Source organism: Carcharodon carcharias, chromosome 18 (genome assembly GCF_017639515.1).
Source record: "Carcharodon carcharias isolate sCarCar2 chromosome 18, sCarCar2.pri, whole genome shotgun sequence".
NCBI lineage: Eukaryota > Metazoa > Chordata > Chondrichthyes > Lamniformes > Lamnidae > Carcharodon > Carcharodon carcharias.
Window position 1 is genome coordinate 98,843,600 of NC_054484.1, and position 17,242 is coordinate 98,860,841.

The 17,242-nt window shown below is 39.9% G+C and overlaps 1 protein-coding gene across 1 annotated transcript in view; it reads left to right on the forward strand.

Annotated features, from left to right (window-relative positions):
• The window catches only part of serpine3 (serpin peptidase inhibitor, clade E (nexin, plasminogen activator inhibitor type 1), member 3), a 37,890-nt gene extending 20,844 nt beyond the window's left edge, over window positions 1–17,046 (forward strand). Inside the window, exons 4-9 of the mRNA XM_041210929.1 lie at window positions 2,783–2,980; window positions 8,495–8,693; window positions 10,515–10,615; window positions 10,883–10,969; window positions 12,572–12,655; window positions 16,550–17,046. Of these exons, the coding sequence (XP_041066863.1) occupies window positions 2,783–2,980; window positions 8,495–8,693; window positions 10,515–10,615; window positions 10,883–10,969; window positions 12,572–12,655; window positions 16,550–16,593 (713 nt within the window). The 3' untranslated portion in view covers window positions 16,594–17,046. The remainder of the gene's footprint in view (window positions 1–2,782; window positions 2,981–8,494; window positions 8,694–10,514; window positions 10,616–10,882; window positions 10,970–12,571; window positions 12,656–16,549) is intronic.
• Window positions 17,047–17,242: the final 196 nt, after the last annotated feature.

A 17,242-nucleotide genomic window follows, 5' to 3' on the forward strand; every position in this document is an offset into this window, starting at 1 on the left:
GTTTTTTTCAAGTTTTCAGTTGGAAGGAGGAATATTGGCCAGGACACCAGGGAGAACTCTCCTGCTCTTCTGCAGAATTACATCATGGGATCTTTTATGCCTAATAGGGTAGGTGAGATCTTAAGTTTAAAATCTTATCTGAAAGGCAGCATCTCTGACAATGCAGTACTCCCTTGGCACTGGACAGGAGGGTCAACCTAGATTGTATGCAGGACTTGAACACTCAACCTTGTGGCTCAGAGGTGAGAGCGCTACAGCTGACTGCAGCCTGAAAATGCAGGCAACCGGCACTGAGCGGACTGCAGTGATGATGGCAGCAGCAGCTGCTCACCTTCCTCAGTCCCAATGCTGTTGACAGCCGCTCAGAGTCTCTTTAGGTTTCTACCCACTGGCAGCCCAGGAGCTGAACCACCCAGAGCAAGAAGAAGGCCCGAGCGCCAAGAAACAGGCCCAGCTGGAGGCAGAGCTGGTGGCTGACTCTGGCTTGATGGTGGTGGTGGCTGGCAGAGTGGCAACGGGGGCAAGGCTGGGATATTAAGCACAAGCTAGAGGAGAGGCTATACTCAATGTGCGACACCGTCTGCCTGGAGCTGCCCAAAACTTTAGCCTACCAGAGCACTGTGACAGTCCATCAACTGAGGAAAAGGCAAGAGATCTCCCGAAGAAATGAGAAGCACCTGAAACATTGAGAATGTTCGTTGACTGTGGGTTTCTGGTTGCTCAATTTCACCTTCAAGACTCATGAATGATAGGTTTTTCAAATTGCCCGTTATATTTTCGTACATAAGACCTTAAATGGCACTGCAGTGTGGCAGAATGGGATTTAGGAATTTCCAAATTGACAATAAGGTTTGAATCGATTGATTGAAAACTCTGGTGCAGTTTGAAAATTTAAATTGCTTAAATATCTGGCTTTAAAAAGCCTGCATCAATAACAATGGCCATGAAGCTATTGGATTGTTGTGAAAACCAAACTGGCTCACTAATACCTTTGAGGGACACAAACCTGCTTTCCTCAGGCAGTCAGAGCTATGTCACTCCAATCCTTACCAACATCAACCACCAATAACTGTCCTCTGGAATGGTCTAACAAATCACATCATTTGTATCAAACTGCTACAAACAAAGGGTACAGGGGTTCTAGAGGTGGCCCACTACAACCTGCTCAAGGCAAATATGGATGGGCAGTAAATGGCAGCCTTGCCATGGGAATATGAAAAAAGGCTCACTGTATTAAATGCCATTGTAATCTTGCAGACATTTCCAGTATAAATTTTTACTTTGCTCCTATAGTCTTTGTTAAACATTGCATCCTATTTTCATGCAGTGTGGACCTACAGCATGTTGGGTCATCACATAAAGACAGAATGCACGTTCAATCCCCAAATCTGAAGGGCTCCTGATGTCCACCACATGGCTATGTGGAGCTGATGAACACAGGTCCAAGTGCTGGCCAGGAGAAAAGAACACTGGCCCAGGTACTAAGAGATAATGAAGAGAGACTTGGGGACAGGTCCCTCAGTCACCTTCAATTACAGCCACTGCTTGGCTTGGAGAGAAATTAGAGGGATTCATAACAAAAAAATTGAATTCAAACTCTTGATGGCCCACAAAGGCAAAATAACAAACGGTAAATGATCAGGGGACACAAATAAAAGACAACTGGTTAATGAACCAGTGGTGGGAGGGGGGGAATGAGAATTTTTTTTTGCAGCAAGTCATGATGATCTGGTGTCCTGCCAATATTTCTCACTGAGTCAACATCACAAACAAATTTTCTGACCATTCACCTCATTGCTGTTTTGGGATCTTGCTGTGCAGAAATTCCAAGTCTTATTCCTGACATTACAACAATGACTACATTTCAAATGCATTTCATTGGCTGTAAAGCACTTTGGGATGTCCTGAGGTCATGAAAGGTGCTATATAAATACAAGTCTTCCTTTTCTTTTCATTGACTAGGTCACGAGATGCACGTAGTCAAGCATCATGTATCAAATTCCTTATGGACATGTATGAACACATTCAAACTTGACTAACAGCACAAAAATTAAAATGTTAAGATCTACAAATTACTCTCAGTATGTTCTCCCGCAGGGGATTATGCCTTTTTTTTTTACAAAAATGATTCCCATATACAAAATGTAAATACACAGTGCACTAAACCAATAGGGATGTGACTGCATTAAAGAGTACAATGAAGCATTAATATAAGGGGCCTCTCCACTTCAATAGTCTGCTTCCAAATAGAACGGCAAACCGATTTTGTCTATTTACTGAATATTCAATTTAGTGGGTTTTGCAGCTCCGTCTCACAGAAGGTTCCTGAATTGAAAAGTTTGAGAACTCGGAAAGGGTGTGAAGAAGAAACAGGAGTCATTGCGAATCCAGTCTCCCGAGCAACTGCGTGACTTCTAGTCTAAGGGATAGGGGAGGAGCTTGCAATGAACCCCACATCAGCCTAGAAGAGCTTGTTTGTTTAATCATTAAAAAAGTGAACCAGTAGGGTGGACCTGCTTAAAACAATATAGTAATTCCATTAACACATGATGAACTGGATAAGGTAGTCATAGCTTGTAAGTACCCTACATGTTTGCAGATATTTTCAAATCACAGTTATGACGGTGCAAAATTCTTGTGCTATTATGGTAACAGTCATATTGCTGCCCTCCGGAGATGTATGTTTTCAATGTGCTCTTCAATATTCATTACACTGTAATCTTGAAAATGCTTGCTTAAATAATCTGTCATACTATAACACTGTCACTTACTATCCTTACAGGTGAAATTAAAGATTTTATGTCACAGCCAATAGCAAGTCCATCGCTTACACAAATTGCTGTTATCAGCACAATGTATTTTAAAAGCACATGGCAGAATCCCTTTTCACTCTCAGAGACCCAACACCTCTCATTTACCAAAGCAGATGGTTCTGTCATTAAAGTGCCCATGATGTATCAAACATCAGCAGTAAACTATGGTGAGTACCATACCATTACTGGTAGCGGAGTGGCTGTCTTACTGATTTAGTAATCCAGAGAACACGGGTTCAAATCCCACCTTGGCAGTTTGGGAATTTCGACTTGAAAGTAAAAGCTGGCATCTGTAAAAGTGACTATGAAGAAGATATTTGTAAAAATCCAGCTGGTTGAGTAAGATTCTTTAGGAAGGAAGCCTGCTGTCCTTTCAAGGCATTGCCTACATGTGCCTTCAGTTCTCCACCTGCATGGTTGATCCTTAATTTCCCTCTGAACTAGCCTAGCAAGCCACTGAGTTGAGTCTATCAGGGCAGTGAGTACCAAAGTCAACATTGCCAGTAACACCCAAATTACTGAGAATGAATTTTTAAAATTGCACATTCAATGCAAAGTGTCAATTTTGACCTTTAATGGACAGAATTACATTTGTCTATTTAAAAATGTAAAGGAAAGTTTAGCATGTTCGTAGTACCTTGGATTTAAAAACAACATAACACAAGTCAGGCCACAGGTTTTGTCACCCAGTTGGAGCTCTTGACCTTGTTGTGCTATCAGGGACAGAAGTTCAGAAGAAACCAGAGACTTCTGTTGAGCATTGCAGTGGGAGTGATGGAAGTGTTTGCAAAGAGCCAACAGTGCATCAGCTTCCTTCCCTCTTGGCCAGAAGACAGTATATGGCATGTAGGAACTGAAATAAAGCAGAGAGAAGAACAACTAGGAAAATGTGTGAATGCTATAACTGAAAGGAAAAAGCAGAGTAAGGCTTTCTGTAGAAGAGCAAAAGTCAGCATTCAGCCCTTGGAGACTGTGTAGTCAGTTGGATTATGGGTTACCTGTACCTTGACACCAGTTAGCTGTCTTTGCTCCATATCCCTTGAGACCCTCACCCAACAAAAATCTGCATCTGCGGGCTACCTGTTGGTCAAGGTCCCAATACGGGACCTGCAAATTTGAGAGTTCATATATGAACAAAGGAACACAGGAGCAGTAGTAGCCCATTCAGCCCCTCGAGCCTACTCCGCCAATCAACTTGATCATGGTTGATCATCTATTTCAACACCATTTCCCCGTGCTATCCCCATATCCCTTGATGTCATTAGAATCTAGAAATCTATCGTTCTCTAACTTGAAGATACTCAATGACTGAACTTCTACAGCCTTCTGGGGTAGAGAATTCCAAAGATTCACTGTCCTCTGTGAAGACATTCCCCCTCAATTCAGTCCTAAATGTCCTCCTCATCTCAGTCCTAAATGGCCTGCCCCTTATTCTGAGACCATGTGCCCTGGTTCTAGACCACCCCCCACACACACACACACACACAAACCCCCAGCCCTCCACCGACCCCACCCCAAGAGCCAAGGGAAACATCCTTTCTGCATCTACCTGTCTAGCCCCTTAAGAGTTTTGAAGTTTCAATGAGATCACCTTTCATTTTTCTAAATGCTAGAGAATACAGGCCCAGTCTCCTCAATCTCCTCTCCTAGGGCAGTCCTACCATCTCAGGATTAAGTCTGGTGAACCTCCTCTGCACTCCCTCTACAGCCAGATCATCTTTCCTTAGGTAAGGGGTCCAAAACTGTACACAATACTCCAGGTTAGGTCTAACCAAGGTTCTATACAATTGAAGCAAGATATGCTTACTCCTGTACTCAAATCCTCTTGCGATAAAGGCCAACATATCAGAACTCTTTAGCTCTGAAGGAGGGTCATATGGACTCAAAATGTCAACTATTTCTCCACAGATGCTGTCAGATCTGCTGAGTTTTTCCAGTATTTTCTGTTTTTGTTTCAGATTTCCAGCATCTGCAGTATTTTGCTTTTCTCTAAGAAAATGCATTGGCCATATCATTTCTAAAGCTACTATTACAGTGTTTTCCTACGCATTAATCATTTGAGTCCTCAAACATCAGTAAAACTATGCCTCCTATGTGGGACCTTATTGAAAGCCTTCTGAAAATCCAAACACAGATCCACCAGTAAAATCTTCAAAAAAAACCAACAAGTTTGTCAAACATAATTTCCCCTTCATAAAACCATGTCCACTCTGCCCAATCAGATCATTATTTTCTAAGTGTCCAGTTATTACACCCTTTTTTAATAGGTTCTATTATTTTCCATACTATTGACATCAGGGTAAAATACCTGTCCTTAACTCAAAGAGCTCTTGGGTCAACTCAAACTGTCCAAATCCAGTCGCTTTCCTGACAACAATACAAAACGTTGCTAAGGAAGTGAAATCACTCACGATGTACACATTGATATGAACTTCCGGAGGTCACCTGTGAATTTTAAAACTAACATGAGAACAGTCCCGAAGGTCAGTAGCTAGGAAAAGTCATTGGCTGGTCCGTAACTCTGGCTCCAGCCTCACCCAACTTCCGATATCTCCTATTTTATCTCCAGCGCCTCCTATTTAAAGACTGGAAGGTAAATTCTTCTTTGCTGATTGGCCATCTGTTATATGCCCCACTTGATTTTTGTTTCCACTCTACCACAGTAGAATCAACTCCATTCACTGTCTGACTGGGTTTTCAATCTGTAAGGTTCGTGTTGGTTTTAATCCTCACTGCCTCCAATATTGAAGCTACTTGTCGTTCCCCATTTTCTCTCTCCCTCCTTTCTTAAATAGTGGGGTTACACTTGCAACCTTCTGATCTGCAGGCACCGTCCCAGAACCTATAGAATTTTGAAAGATGGCCACCGATGCATCTATAATCTCTATAGCCACCTCTTTCAACATTCTTGGATGTAGCTCATTAGGTCCAGGGGATTTATCAACTTTCAGTCCCATTAATTTCTCCAATGCTACTAATAATACTAATTTCTTTCAATTCCTCATTCTCACTAGCCCCTTGGATCTCATTATTTCTGGGAGAGATTTCTTGCATCTTCCCCTATGAAAACAGACACAAAGTAATTATTTAGCTTCTCTGCCTTTTTCCTATGCTCCATTATAAATTCTCCTGTCTCTGCCTGTAATGGACCCACATTTGTCTTTGCTAATCTTTTCCTTTTTGCCTACCTATAGAAGCTTTTACAGTACATTTGTGCGTTTCTTGCTAGTTTACGTTCACATTCTATCCTCCCTTTCTTTGTCTTCCTTTGATAAATTCTAAAATGCTTCCAATCCTCAGGCTTACTGAAATAAAAGCAAATACTGCGGATACTGGAGACCTGAAATAAAAACCGAGAAAAACCGAGCAGGTCTGGCAGCATCTGTGGAGAGAGGAACAGAGTTAATATTTCGAGTCCAATGTGGCTCTTCTTAGGAACTGAACATCCCTTATAAATCAGCACTACCCCATGACCTCTTCTTTTTTTTTTTGCTTGTCCTTTCTAAATGTCAAATATCCTTGAATACTCAGTTCTCAGTCTTGGTCACCTTGCAGCCATGTCTCCGTAATGGCAATTAGATCATACCTGTTTACTACTATTCGTGCCATCAATTTACTTACCTTGTTGTAAATGTTACATGCATGAGCATGTACTTTTAGTTCTGCCTTTTTAACATTACTCAATTTTTTGACTCGATTTGATGTTGGCATTTGTTTATGCTGCCTTCCACTTATGTTTACTACTTTTCTACTCCCCTTTATCAGCTTGTTTTTCTATACTCACAAGCACATGGTACTGGGAGTAATCCTGAGATTACTGCCTTTCTAGTCCTGCTTTTCAATCTCTTTCCTAGCTCCCTAAAATCTGCTTTCAGGGCCTCCTCCCTCTTTTTACCTATGTCATTGATACGAATGTGGACCACGAACTCTGGCTGTTCACCCTCTCCCACCCTGCAGCCCCTCATGACATCCTTGACCCTGGCACCAGGGAGGCAACATAGCCTCCCATAGTTATGTCTATGGCCGTAGAAACACCTCTGTCCCCCTAACTATTGTATCTTGTATCACTATTGCCCTTCCACTCTTCTTCCTCGCCTTCTGTGCAGCTGATCCACCCTTTGTGCCATGAACTTGGCTCTTGCTACACTTCTCTGAGGAACCATTGCCCTCAATAGTATCCACAATGGAAAACCAGTTTGTAAGTGACATAGACTCAGAGGACTCTTACAGTACTGTCTGGCAGTCACCCATTCTTCTTCTGTGCTCCTAACCTGCAGTGCGACCAGCTCCTTAAACGTACTGTACACATGGCTCTCAGCTTCACAGATGCACCACAGTGACTCCAGCCGTCACTCAAGTTCAGGAACCCGGAGCTCAAGTTTCTATAGCTGGTGACACTTCTTGCACATGTTCGTCGATGCCATGTGAAGTGTCCACAACTCCCACATGCCACAGGATGTACATTCCACATGGCCAAGCTGTCCTGCCCTACCTTCAGCTTACTTTCAGACTATTTACTATAAACTGGAGACTAGAAAGTAGAATTTCTCACCTTTACTCACCAATCAGCTCCTTTTCCTGTGCCTATAAGGTAGGTACTTAAGGGTTATGTAAAACTTTTACGTTTTTCTATAATCCTGCTAATTACACACCTTTCATAAAAGTAGGGAATTAATCTAACTTTTAGCACACACACTTTTACAGTAGATACTCAATGACCAATAAGCCTATGGCTTTGCCATGATGTCAGGTTTTTTTTCACTCTTCCTTCAAACTCAGTGTGGGCCAATCCAAGCAGCTGACTGGTGTTGCTTCTCCGACTCCCAGATACAAAGTTAAATGAATTTTGCAATTAAAAATATATTCCAAAAAGCCATTTCTAAAACTTAATTCAATCTTAGGTAATATTTGCCAAAGAAAATAAAATCTGGGACACTACGACTGAATTTCCTCAGAACTTAGCAAAATAGCCATGCTCTGGCCAGAAAACGTTTGGTTCAACCAACCTTGTCTTTCAAACTTCCTTTGGATCCTTTGGGCAATTGTGGAACAGAGTCCAATTTCCACTTTCCTAACTTTTTAAAACCCTGTCGCTATCTCTTATTTTCTAATTCCATCAGCTTCTTTATTAAGCTCTGACTAATTGTATAACTCCTTCAAGTGCTGTGTTGTGTAGTTTTACATTTCTTCACGAACGATTTCCTCATTTCATTTCACTATTCTGCAAGAAATGTTCTAGGTCAGCTTACTCAGTAGTCCAGTTTCTGCCTAATTATCTGAGAAGACTCCACTGTCCCTTATTTTGTCCCAAATGTTTCAGTGTTTTATACAACATTACAGCAGAGAAAATATTCTTCCTTTGTTTTTCAAGTCAGCAAGTTGCAGCTTGCTAAACAAACCTGCTTCCTGCAGGGATTATTCCAATAACACATACATGTCAAGTTGTAGCCAGCACCTTCTCATTTAAGCAGAAGGTTTCCAAAAGGACTGTCATAGCTTCTTGGCAAGTATATTGAGAATAAAATATTTGTATCTAAGTCTGACTCCCCTTGACATTTCTTTCTCACCTCCCTGGATCTAAAAACAAATGCACATAGCTTCAGTACAAACTGGCCTACTTGATTTATTTTTTGGTCAAGGCTGCTTTTAATACTAATATCTTACCCTCCCCCTAATTACAGGCCAGATAAAGACTGGAAGCAACCAGAGGTTTATAGTGGTTGAACTCGGCTATCTAGAACATGCAGTAAGCATGCTCATCATCATTCCCAGTGAAAAGAAAAAACCCATCTCCTCTGTAGAGCCTCACATCACAGCTCACACACTTTCGACATGGACCAATAGCATGAGAAGAATGAAAATGGAAGTTTTCTTACCTAAGTAAGTCTTCTCCGTATTATATCTCTCAATGGCATCCTCAGTAACCTTGATGCGTTGCACCCTGTAATTGCAATTAGTGTCAGTAATAGATTAATAAACTTATCAACTCAAAATCTATTTCCCATCAAAATAAATCTAAACTCTTGCAGTGACTGAACTGCGAAGCATGACAATACTTTTCAAACCATCTCCCACACATACTGAATTGAAAATGATAGACCATTCATGCATAGTGATAGGGACTTCAATTTTAGTCTAATTTTAAAATGTAGTGACCGGTGAATTAAGCTTCTGATGAGCTTCCAAATTGTGATAGTCATTTCAGTGCCTGAGAGATCCACTTATGAATGAATACATCTTAAATATTGATTTATTTTTGGATATTTAGGCTTCCTGACTATTCAATTCATTCAAAGTTATCGATTAATTAACAACTCCTGTGCTTCAGATGATGTTGACTGGGCTGAAATATTCTTCAGCAGTCTTTCCTGCTTTAGGAATTACACTGGTTAATTTGTGATCATTTTTGTTGAGATTAACATTTTCCTCAGACAATATTGTAAAAATTAGCCCAATACACCAACAAGTTCTGTGTCTACTGCAACTGTTTTATTTAGTTTTTGGGAAAAGCAATAGTATATTCATTTTTTTCTTCCACGGTAGATATGTAATTGAAATCTTTTCTTATAACTAAGATTTCATCGCACTCATTTTTTTTTGTTTAGTCTGTGTTAGTCATTACTTTGAGTAGTGTACTTTGGGATGGATTATTTTTCCGCTATTTTACAGGCAATGCCAGTGATATGACTCCCAGATCAGATGTAAAACAGCAAGATGGAGAGCAGAGCTGCCTCCACCCTACCCCAGACCAGTGTGATATTTCCATTCCCTGCCCAAGCCATCATTGTACCACTGAATGAGATTGCCAACTGCCAACAGATTACATGATGTTTCACACATTGGATTACTTAAGGTCCAAGAACCAGCAGGGGCAAGGATGAATTTTGTCCAGTCAGCATGAGCTAGATTGGAATTCAGATCTGCGAGGTGAAAGGATAATACTACAACTTATAGCAACACCAAATCCTGAAATTTCATTTTAATTTCTTTTTGGTCTATCCATCCACCTTCTCATTCACCAATGGGACAGTCAATCTGCTCTTCAGCCCTCCAAAGAAATGTGAACAAAGACATTAAGGCCATTAGTCATTGAATATTTTTCCCCAGCCCATAAAGCCTCGATCTCTTAAAAACACACTCTTTACAGTGCAGGAATCATGGTACATACACATGTTTTAACCATGCTGAATTAGAGTACTGGAACAACTCTGGCAACATTTTGTTTGAGGATCCAAGAACATGTTACTCTTTCTCAGTTTTATCATTTTATTTGTTCTTACCCCACCCAGATCATACACCTCTAGTACTCAAAGCAGGTATGGATAATATGCATAATCCCAGACTTAGTCCACCAGTAGAAGGTGAACATCAGTGGCGAGGGGATTATCTACTTTTCTCTCTTCCTGCAGGGAATCATATGGACAGCAGAGTGTAAAGAAGGAAGACAGTGAGATGAGAGATCAAACCTGTATACGACCACTCTGTGATTTCACACACTGAAATACTGATGTTATTTTAATGATCCTCAATTTCCAACCAGTCATTTTCTAACTAACAGAAAGCTGACAGATTCAGATCACCCACCCATTTTACACCATATCCCAGCCTTACTTTCCATTGAAAGAGTTTAGGTTAAAATTACTCTCACTGTCTCTTTGAGAGCATTAAACTGACTTATCTTGTCCCACTTTTAACACATAGGTTTAAAGTGCAAAATAAGTTTAACCTCAAGACGGTGCTGACCACTTTGGGAATCACTGACCTCTTCAGTCCCAGTAAAGCAGACTTCAGTGGAATTTCTGGTAAGCTACATTTTAACCACAGACTTCTTTTAATATTCTTGTATAGTCGCTTAAACAATTTGGGTCTCCCCATTGCAAAATCTTCAAATCATAACATATGCAAAGAAATGATTTAGTTGCTGCTATTTTAAGTATCCTTTTCCAAGCTGAATGAAAACAAATGTGTTTCTGGCTAGTCAATGAAACAAAAAAACCAAGCTCCATTTTTAAATGCAAAATGTGATTTTGAATGTTTGAGTGATCACTGGTACTGCTTCATAATTTCAGAGCAGGAGAAACTCTTTGTTTCTGAAGCTATCCATGAAGCAAAAATAGAAGTGACAGAGGATGGCACCAAAGCTGCAGCTGCTACAGGTATTTACTGTTTCAAAAGAGGATTCCCAGAGTACTGAGAACAAGTCCTTCCACAAGATGTACAAAAGAACAAACTTGCTCCCTTACATTGGAATGGCAGATGCATTGCTCAGAGATGATGAGAAGCCTCATCATGTGTTTTCTGGAAAGTTAGTATGTTAAATGTCCTTTAAACCCGCACTATCAACCATAGGCAGCGCTCTTGCCTTGGAGTCAAAGTCACGGGTTCAAGTCCCACTCCAGACACTGGAACACACAGTCTAGGCTGATGCTGCGGTGCTGCACTCAGAGATTCCCTTAAACCATTTCAAAGCCCTTTCTGGTGAACATAGACGATTATGATCCCTTGATGCTATTGTGAACAGCAGCAGGGAGTCATGACCCTTAAATAACATCACTGAAATAGATCATCCGGTCATTTATCTCATTGCTGTTTGTAGGATCTTGCTCTGTGCAAATTGGCTTTTTCTCCTGTGGGAGGGAAGAACAGTCAAAACAATATTAAAATTCCGTTAGTGGCAGAGACCTAAAAATAATCCTGTCTCATCACTAGAGAGAATGTGGGATGTGCTGCAAGGGAGTTTTTTTTTAAAGTGCTACTTCAAAAAGTAAAGCTGACACAGCTACTGGGTAGAAGGGAAATGAATGAATGCACATTTAACATTGAATATAATTAGCAAATATAATGGATTCTCCTCATCTGTCCTTATGTATATGCAATGACCTTTGCCATGTAGGGAATTTATCTGGTCAAATATGCCAAGTTTAGTGTATAGTGTCAATTTAGCTTATAAAAAAAATAGAAAAGCTGAAAATTATAGAAGACAAAATGAAGGAAGCACAAGGGATGAAGGAAAGATCATTCACAGGCAATGTATTCATAGCACTAACAGGGCAATTTACATCTAAATGAAAGAAAGCTCAGCTGGTGCAACAGAAAGCTGTGTGGGGGGAGTGACTGCTTTGGTTTCTATTCTCATGTGGGGAGAATTCACTTGTGTGGAAAATGTGAAGATCAGGTTCACAGCCAAATACCCTTAACCAAGAAGCCTGTACTTAGGGAACAATACTCCAGTGAGACATCAGAAGGTTGGTAGAACCCACAGAACATCATATTCAAAGTGACAGGCATAGAGAGAGAAAAAAATTGAGAAACAGGGAGAAGAAACAGTTAAAAGACAAATGCAAACGTAAAACAATAACAAAAATTGCTGGAAAAACTCAGGTCTGACAGCATCTGTGGAGAGAAAGACAGAGTTAACGTTTCATCCATTTAAAAAATAAACATAGGGCAGTGGTTCGAGCTAAGCGATAACTCTTAACGATTCTGAAGAGTCATACAGACTTGAAAGGTTAACGCTGTCTTTCTCTCCACAGAAGCTGTCAGATCTACTGAGTTTTTCCAGCACTTTTTGCTTTTGTTTCAGATTTCCAGCATCCGCAGTATTTTGACTTTATGCAAACATAAAACTTGAGTATTAAATGTTTCTTAAACCTAGAAAATAAATTTCACAAACATTTAACCTACAACCAATCTACGAAGTATTTTGAATGAACCTATTCTCACCATATATCTCTTAACTGCCTTCCATTCTGTTTTAGCTATGGTTTTACTGAAAAGGTCTCGAGCCCTTAAATTTAAGGCTGACAGACCGTTTTTCTTTATACTGCGGCATGCCAACACAGGTAATGATATTTATACTTGCATTGCTTATTATACACACTGCTGTTAATACAACTAATCTTCAACTGTAGTATTCTTGTTCAAATTAGAATGTATTTTACACAGTTATTTAGGCGTGCAAACAGCAAAAACAAGCGTGACAACCTCTCCCTATGTCACACAATGTGCTCGATTCTCAGCCAGCTGGAAAGAAATTAATATAGATGCAATATAGATTTAAGCTGTTGTCCCTAACATCGAAGAACATGTCAAGACACTTCACAGGAGCACAATCAGACAAAAATGGACACTGAGCCAAAGAAGCAGATATCAGCAGGGTTAACTAAACTCTTGGTCAAATGAGGGCTTTAAGGAGGGTCCCCTTTGAGAAAGGTAGAAAGCTTTGGGGGGAAACTTGCAGATCAAAGAACTTTGGTAGCTTAAGGTGTGGCTGCCAATGGTGGGACAAAAGGAAGAAGGATGCACAACAGGCTACAGTTGGAGAGAGACAGTGCTCTCAGGAGGGTTGTGGGACTGGAGGAGGTAAGATAGAGAGAGTCAAGGCTATAGAAGGATTTAAACAAAAGGATAAGAATGTTAAATTTGAAGCATTAAGGATTGAGAGTCAGTGAGCAGAAGGGTGAACAGGACTTGGACCAGGATAGGATATCAGCAGCAGAGTTTTGGATGAGCTCAAGCTGATAGAGGACAGAAGGTGCAGGATGGGAGACCTGCCTGAAAAGCATTGGAATAATCTAGTCTGGAGGCAACAGTTGAGAGTTTCAGCAGCATGTGGGCTGAGGAAATCCCAGCTAAGTTAGAAAGATGTGGAGAAGACTACATGATTTTTGTGGGTAATTCTCAATGCAACACTGCGCCAGGCTTTGCAGGTGGACTGATTATACTGGATGCAGGACAGAAATGAACACAGCCATACTACATTGGAATATGCTCTTGCTTAAACTAATTTTAATGTGAAGTTGGTCATCTTTCAAAGATGACAATGGAATGAAGGCCACCCACCTTCTTGAAACTGTAGGTCTCTTAGATTCCCATCTTGATAAAAAGCACTTTGCTCCTCACATTTTTACATCTGCATTACTTAGAATCATACAGCACAGGAGAAGGCCAGTCGATCCATCATGCCTCTGCTGCTTCGTTAAGAGTTATCGATTAGCTCGAGCCACTGCCCTACATTTATTTTTTAAATGGATGCCTAATTCCCTTTTGAAAGTTATTGAATCTTCTTCTGGTATCTTTTTAGGGAGTGCATTCCAGATCATAGCATGCCTAGTTGAAAAAATTTATCTCCCCCCTATTTTTTTGCACACTACTTTAAATATGTACCCTCTAGTTACCTATACTCTTGCCAGTGGAAACAGTTTCCCTCATTGACTCCATCAAAACCCTTTTATAATTTTGAACACTACAACTAAATCTCCCCATAACCATCTCTGCTCTGAGGAGAACAATTCCAGCTTCTCTGGTCTCTCCACTAAGTCTCTCATCCCTGGTACCATTTCTAGTAAATTCCCCTGCATCCTCTCCAAGGTCTTGACATTGCTTCTAAAATTTGGTGCCCAGAATTGGAAACCAGACCCTAGCTGATGTCTAACCAATGATTTATAAATTGACTTGCCCTATTTATGGTATGGGGAGTATAAAATTCATCATGTTCATGGCAATTGTATCAGTTACATCTTACATACAGATTGCCATCAAATCAAACAGTTCATCATTTGCAGTGAAGCTCAAAAATAAAACTTCTATGAATGAAGCATATGACTTAGGAACAGGAATAGGCCTTCGGGCTTGCTCTGCCACTTAAAATCATGGTTGATCTGGTTGTGGTCTCAACTCTACTTTCCTGTCTGCCCCTCAACTACCCAGTCAAAAATCTATCCAACTCAGCCTTGAATAAATTTAATGACCCAGCCTTCTGGGCAAGAGAAGTCCACATTCGAACAACCCTCTGAAAGAAAAACTCTCATTTCCATCTTAAAAGGGAGAGCTCATATTCTAATACTGTCCCCCTACTTCTAGTCTCCCTCACAAGAGGAAACATCCTCCCAGTATCCACCATATCAAGTCCCCTCAGGATCATATGTTTCAATAAGATCATCTCTCATTCTTCTGGATACAGGCCCAACCTATTCAACCTTTCTTCATAGGATAAACCCTTCATCCCAGGAATGGGTCAAGTGAATCTTCTGAGCTTCTAACATAATTATATCCTTTTTCAAATAAGGAAGTCAAAACTGTACACAGTACATCAAATGGGGACTCACCAAGGCCCTGCACAGCTGCAGTGAAACTTTCTACTTTTACATTCCAATCTCCTTGCAATTAACAGAAACATTCCATTTGCCTTCCTAATCACTTGCTGCACTTGCACACTAACTTTTTGTTATTCATGCACCAGGACACCCAGATCCCTCTATACCATCAAGTTCTGCAATCTCTAACAACTTAAATAGCATACTGCTTTTCTATTCTTCCTACAAGAGAACAAGTTCACATTTTTTCCACATTATACTCCACTCCCTTCCACAAAACCATGTCGCTTCATAATGGATTCTAGCAATCGGCCTATGACTGATGAGGCTCGGTGGCCTATAGTTTCCTGCTTTCTATCTCCCTCTTTTCTTAAATAAAGGTGTTACATTTGCTATTTTGTGATCTGCTGGGACTCTTGCAAAATCTAAAGAATTTGGAAGATAATAATATATGCTTCTACCGTCTCTGCTGCCACTTCTTTTAAGACTCTCAGATGTAGGCCATCTGGTCCTGGGGACTTGTCAGCCTTTAATAGTGTAATAGTTTTCCCAGTTCCTTTTCCCTGGTGATGGTGATTGTTTTAAGTTCCTCCTTCCCTTTCAGCTCTTGATCAAGTATCTTTGGGAAGTTTTCCAAGTCTTCTCTAGTGAAGACCGACACAAAATACCTGTTCAACGCCTCCACCTTTTCCGTTACCAATTTCTCAGAAACACTCTAAAGGAACATGAGCTTTAGTTACTCCTTTCCTATTTAATACTTGTAGAAATTCTTACTATCCGTTTTTATATTACTAGCTAGCTTTCTGTCTTACTCTACTTTCTCCTTTTCTTTTCAGTAATTCTTTGCTGATTCTTAAAATCCGTCCAATCTTCAGATGCACCAATAATCTTTGCAGATTTGTAATGTTTCTTTCAATTTGATACAATCCTTAACTTCCTTATTTAGCCACTGATAATGCATGCTTCTCAAAGAGTCTTGCTTTCTCACAAGGTTAAATCTTTGCTGAGAGTTCTTAAATATCCCCTTAAAGTATGTCACTGCATCTGTACTATCCTACCTTTTAACCTAGTTTTCCAGTTCACTTTAGTCAGCTCTGCCTTCAGACCCTGATAGGTTTAAAACTAGTCTTAGATCCACACTTCTCCCCTTCAAACTGAACATGAAATTTTATCATATTATGATTACTGTTGCCTAGAGGCTCCTTTGACATGAGGTCATTGATTAATTCTGTCTCATTGCACGTTAACAGATTACATTGCATTACACATTACCAGCATGCTTCCTGGTAGACTCTAGAACATATTGTTCTAAGAAATTGTCTCAAGTGCACTCTATGAACTCATTTTCCAGGTTACCTTTACCAATCTGATTTGCCCAATCTACACATAAAGTCACACATGATTATTGCGCTACCTTTTTTATATGCCTCATTTATTTCTTCTTGTAAACTCTGTCCTACAGTGTAACTACTGTTTTTTTTTTGGGGGGGGGTTAGAAAAGAGAGAGAACCTATAAACTTCTCATAGGCTAATAACTGCAGTATAATAAGTAGCATTCTAATTGTTCAGGCTGATTGAACTTAATTTTGATTATAAACATGTAAAATGATAAATATTAATATTGTTCATTTAATTCTACAGGAAGAATTCTTTTCATGGGTCGAGTGATGGATCCTCTTGAATAAACTCATTCGGAAGTTTTGTTTTTGCATTTTAAATTTAGAAATAAGATTTCTGGCCTTTTGGAGAAATTTCTAGACCTTTGTATTTATTAACAATCTTTCTCGTCAATTTAAATAGCAAATAACAGTCTAGCTGAAAGAGGGATTATATATTTACTATACAGATGTTCTGTTATATAAATTTTGTGAGACAAGCTAAGCTTGTATGCATTTATACATCCATCCTTATTTAAAATGACAGCATTGTAATGTTAAAGAATGCAGCTAACAAGAATGCACAGAACATAATAGGTTCCGTGAATATTAACATTTTGGCTGATCACTCCCCTGCTTTTTCAACACTTGTTCAGGTGTAAGTGCTATTGACGTGCAACAAGGAGTAAAATCACCATGGGAATTTTACATTGTTAATACATTGTATGTCATTCCCTCCAACACACACTTCACTTTAAACATTCAGGCTTACCTCATATAAAATGGGAAGTTCAATCCAATTTTTATGCTACTTGCAACTATATATTATGTACACTGCCAATGCATCATTACACAGCTGAGAAGATAAATGGGCAATACTTGTAAATGTTGCATCCACTCCAGCAGACAGCAATTTTGTCGTTGCAGTGGAGTCGATCACTTCACTTTTACTTGGGGA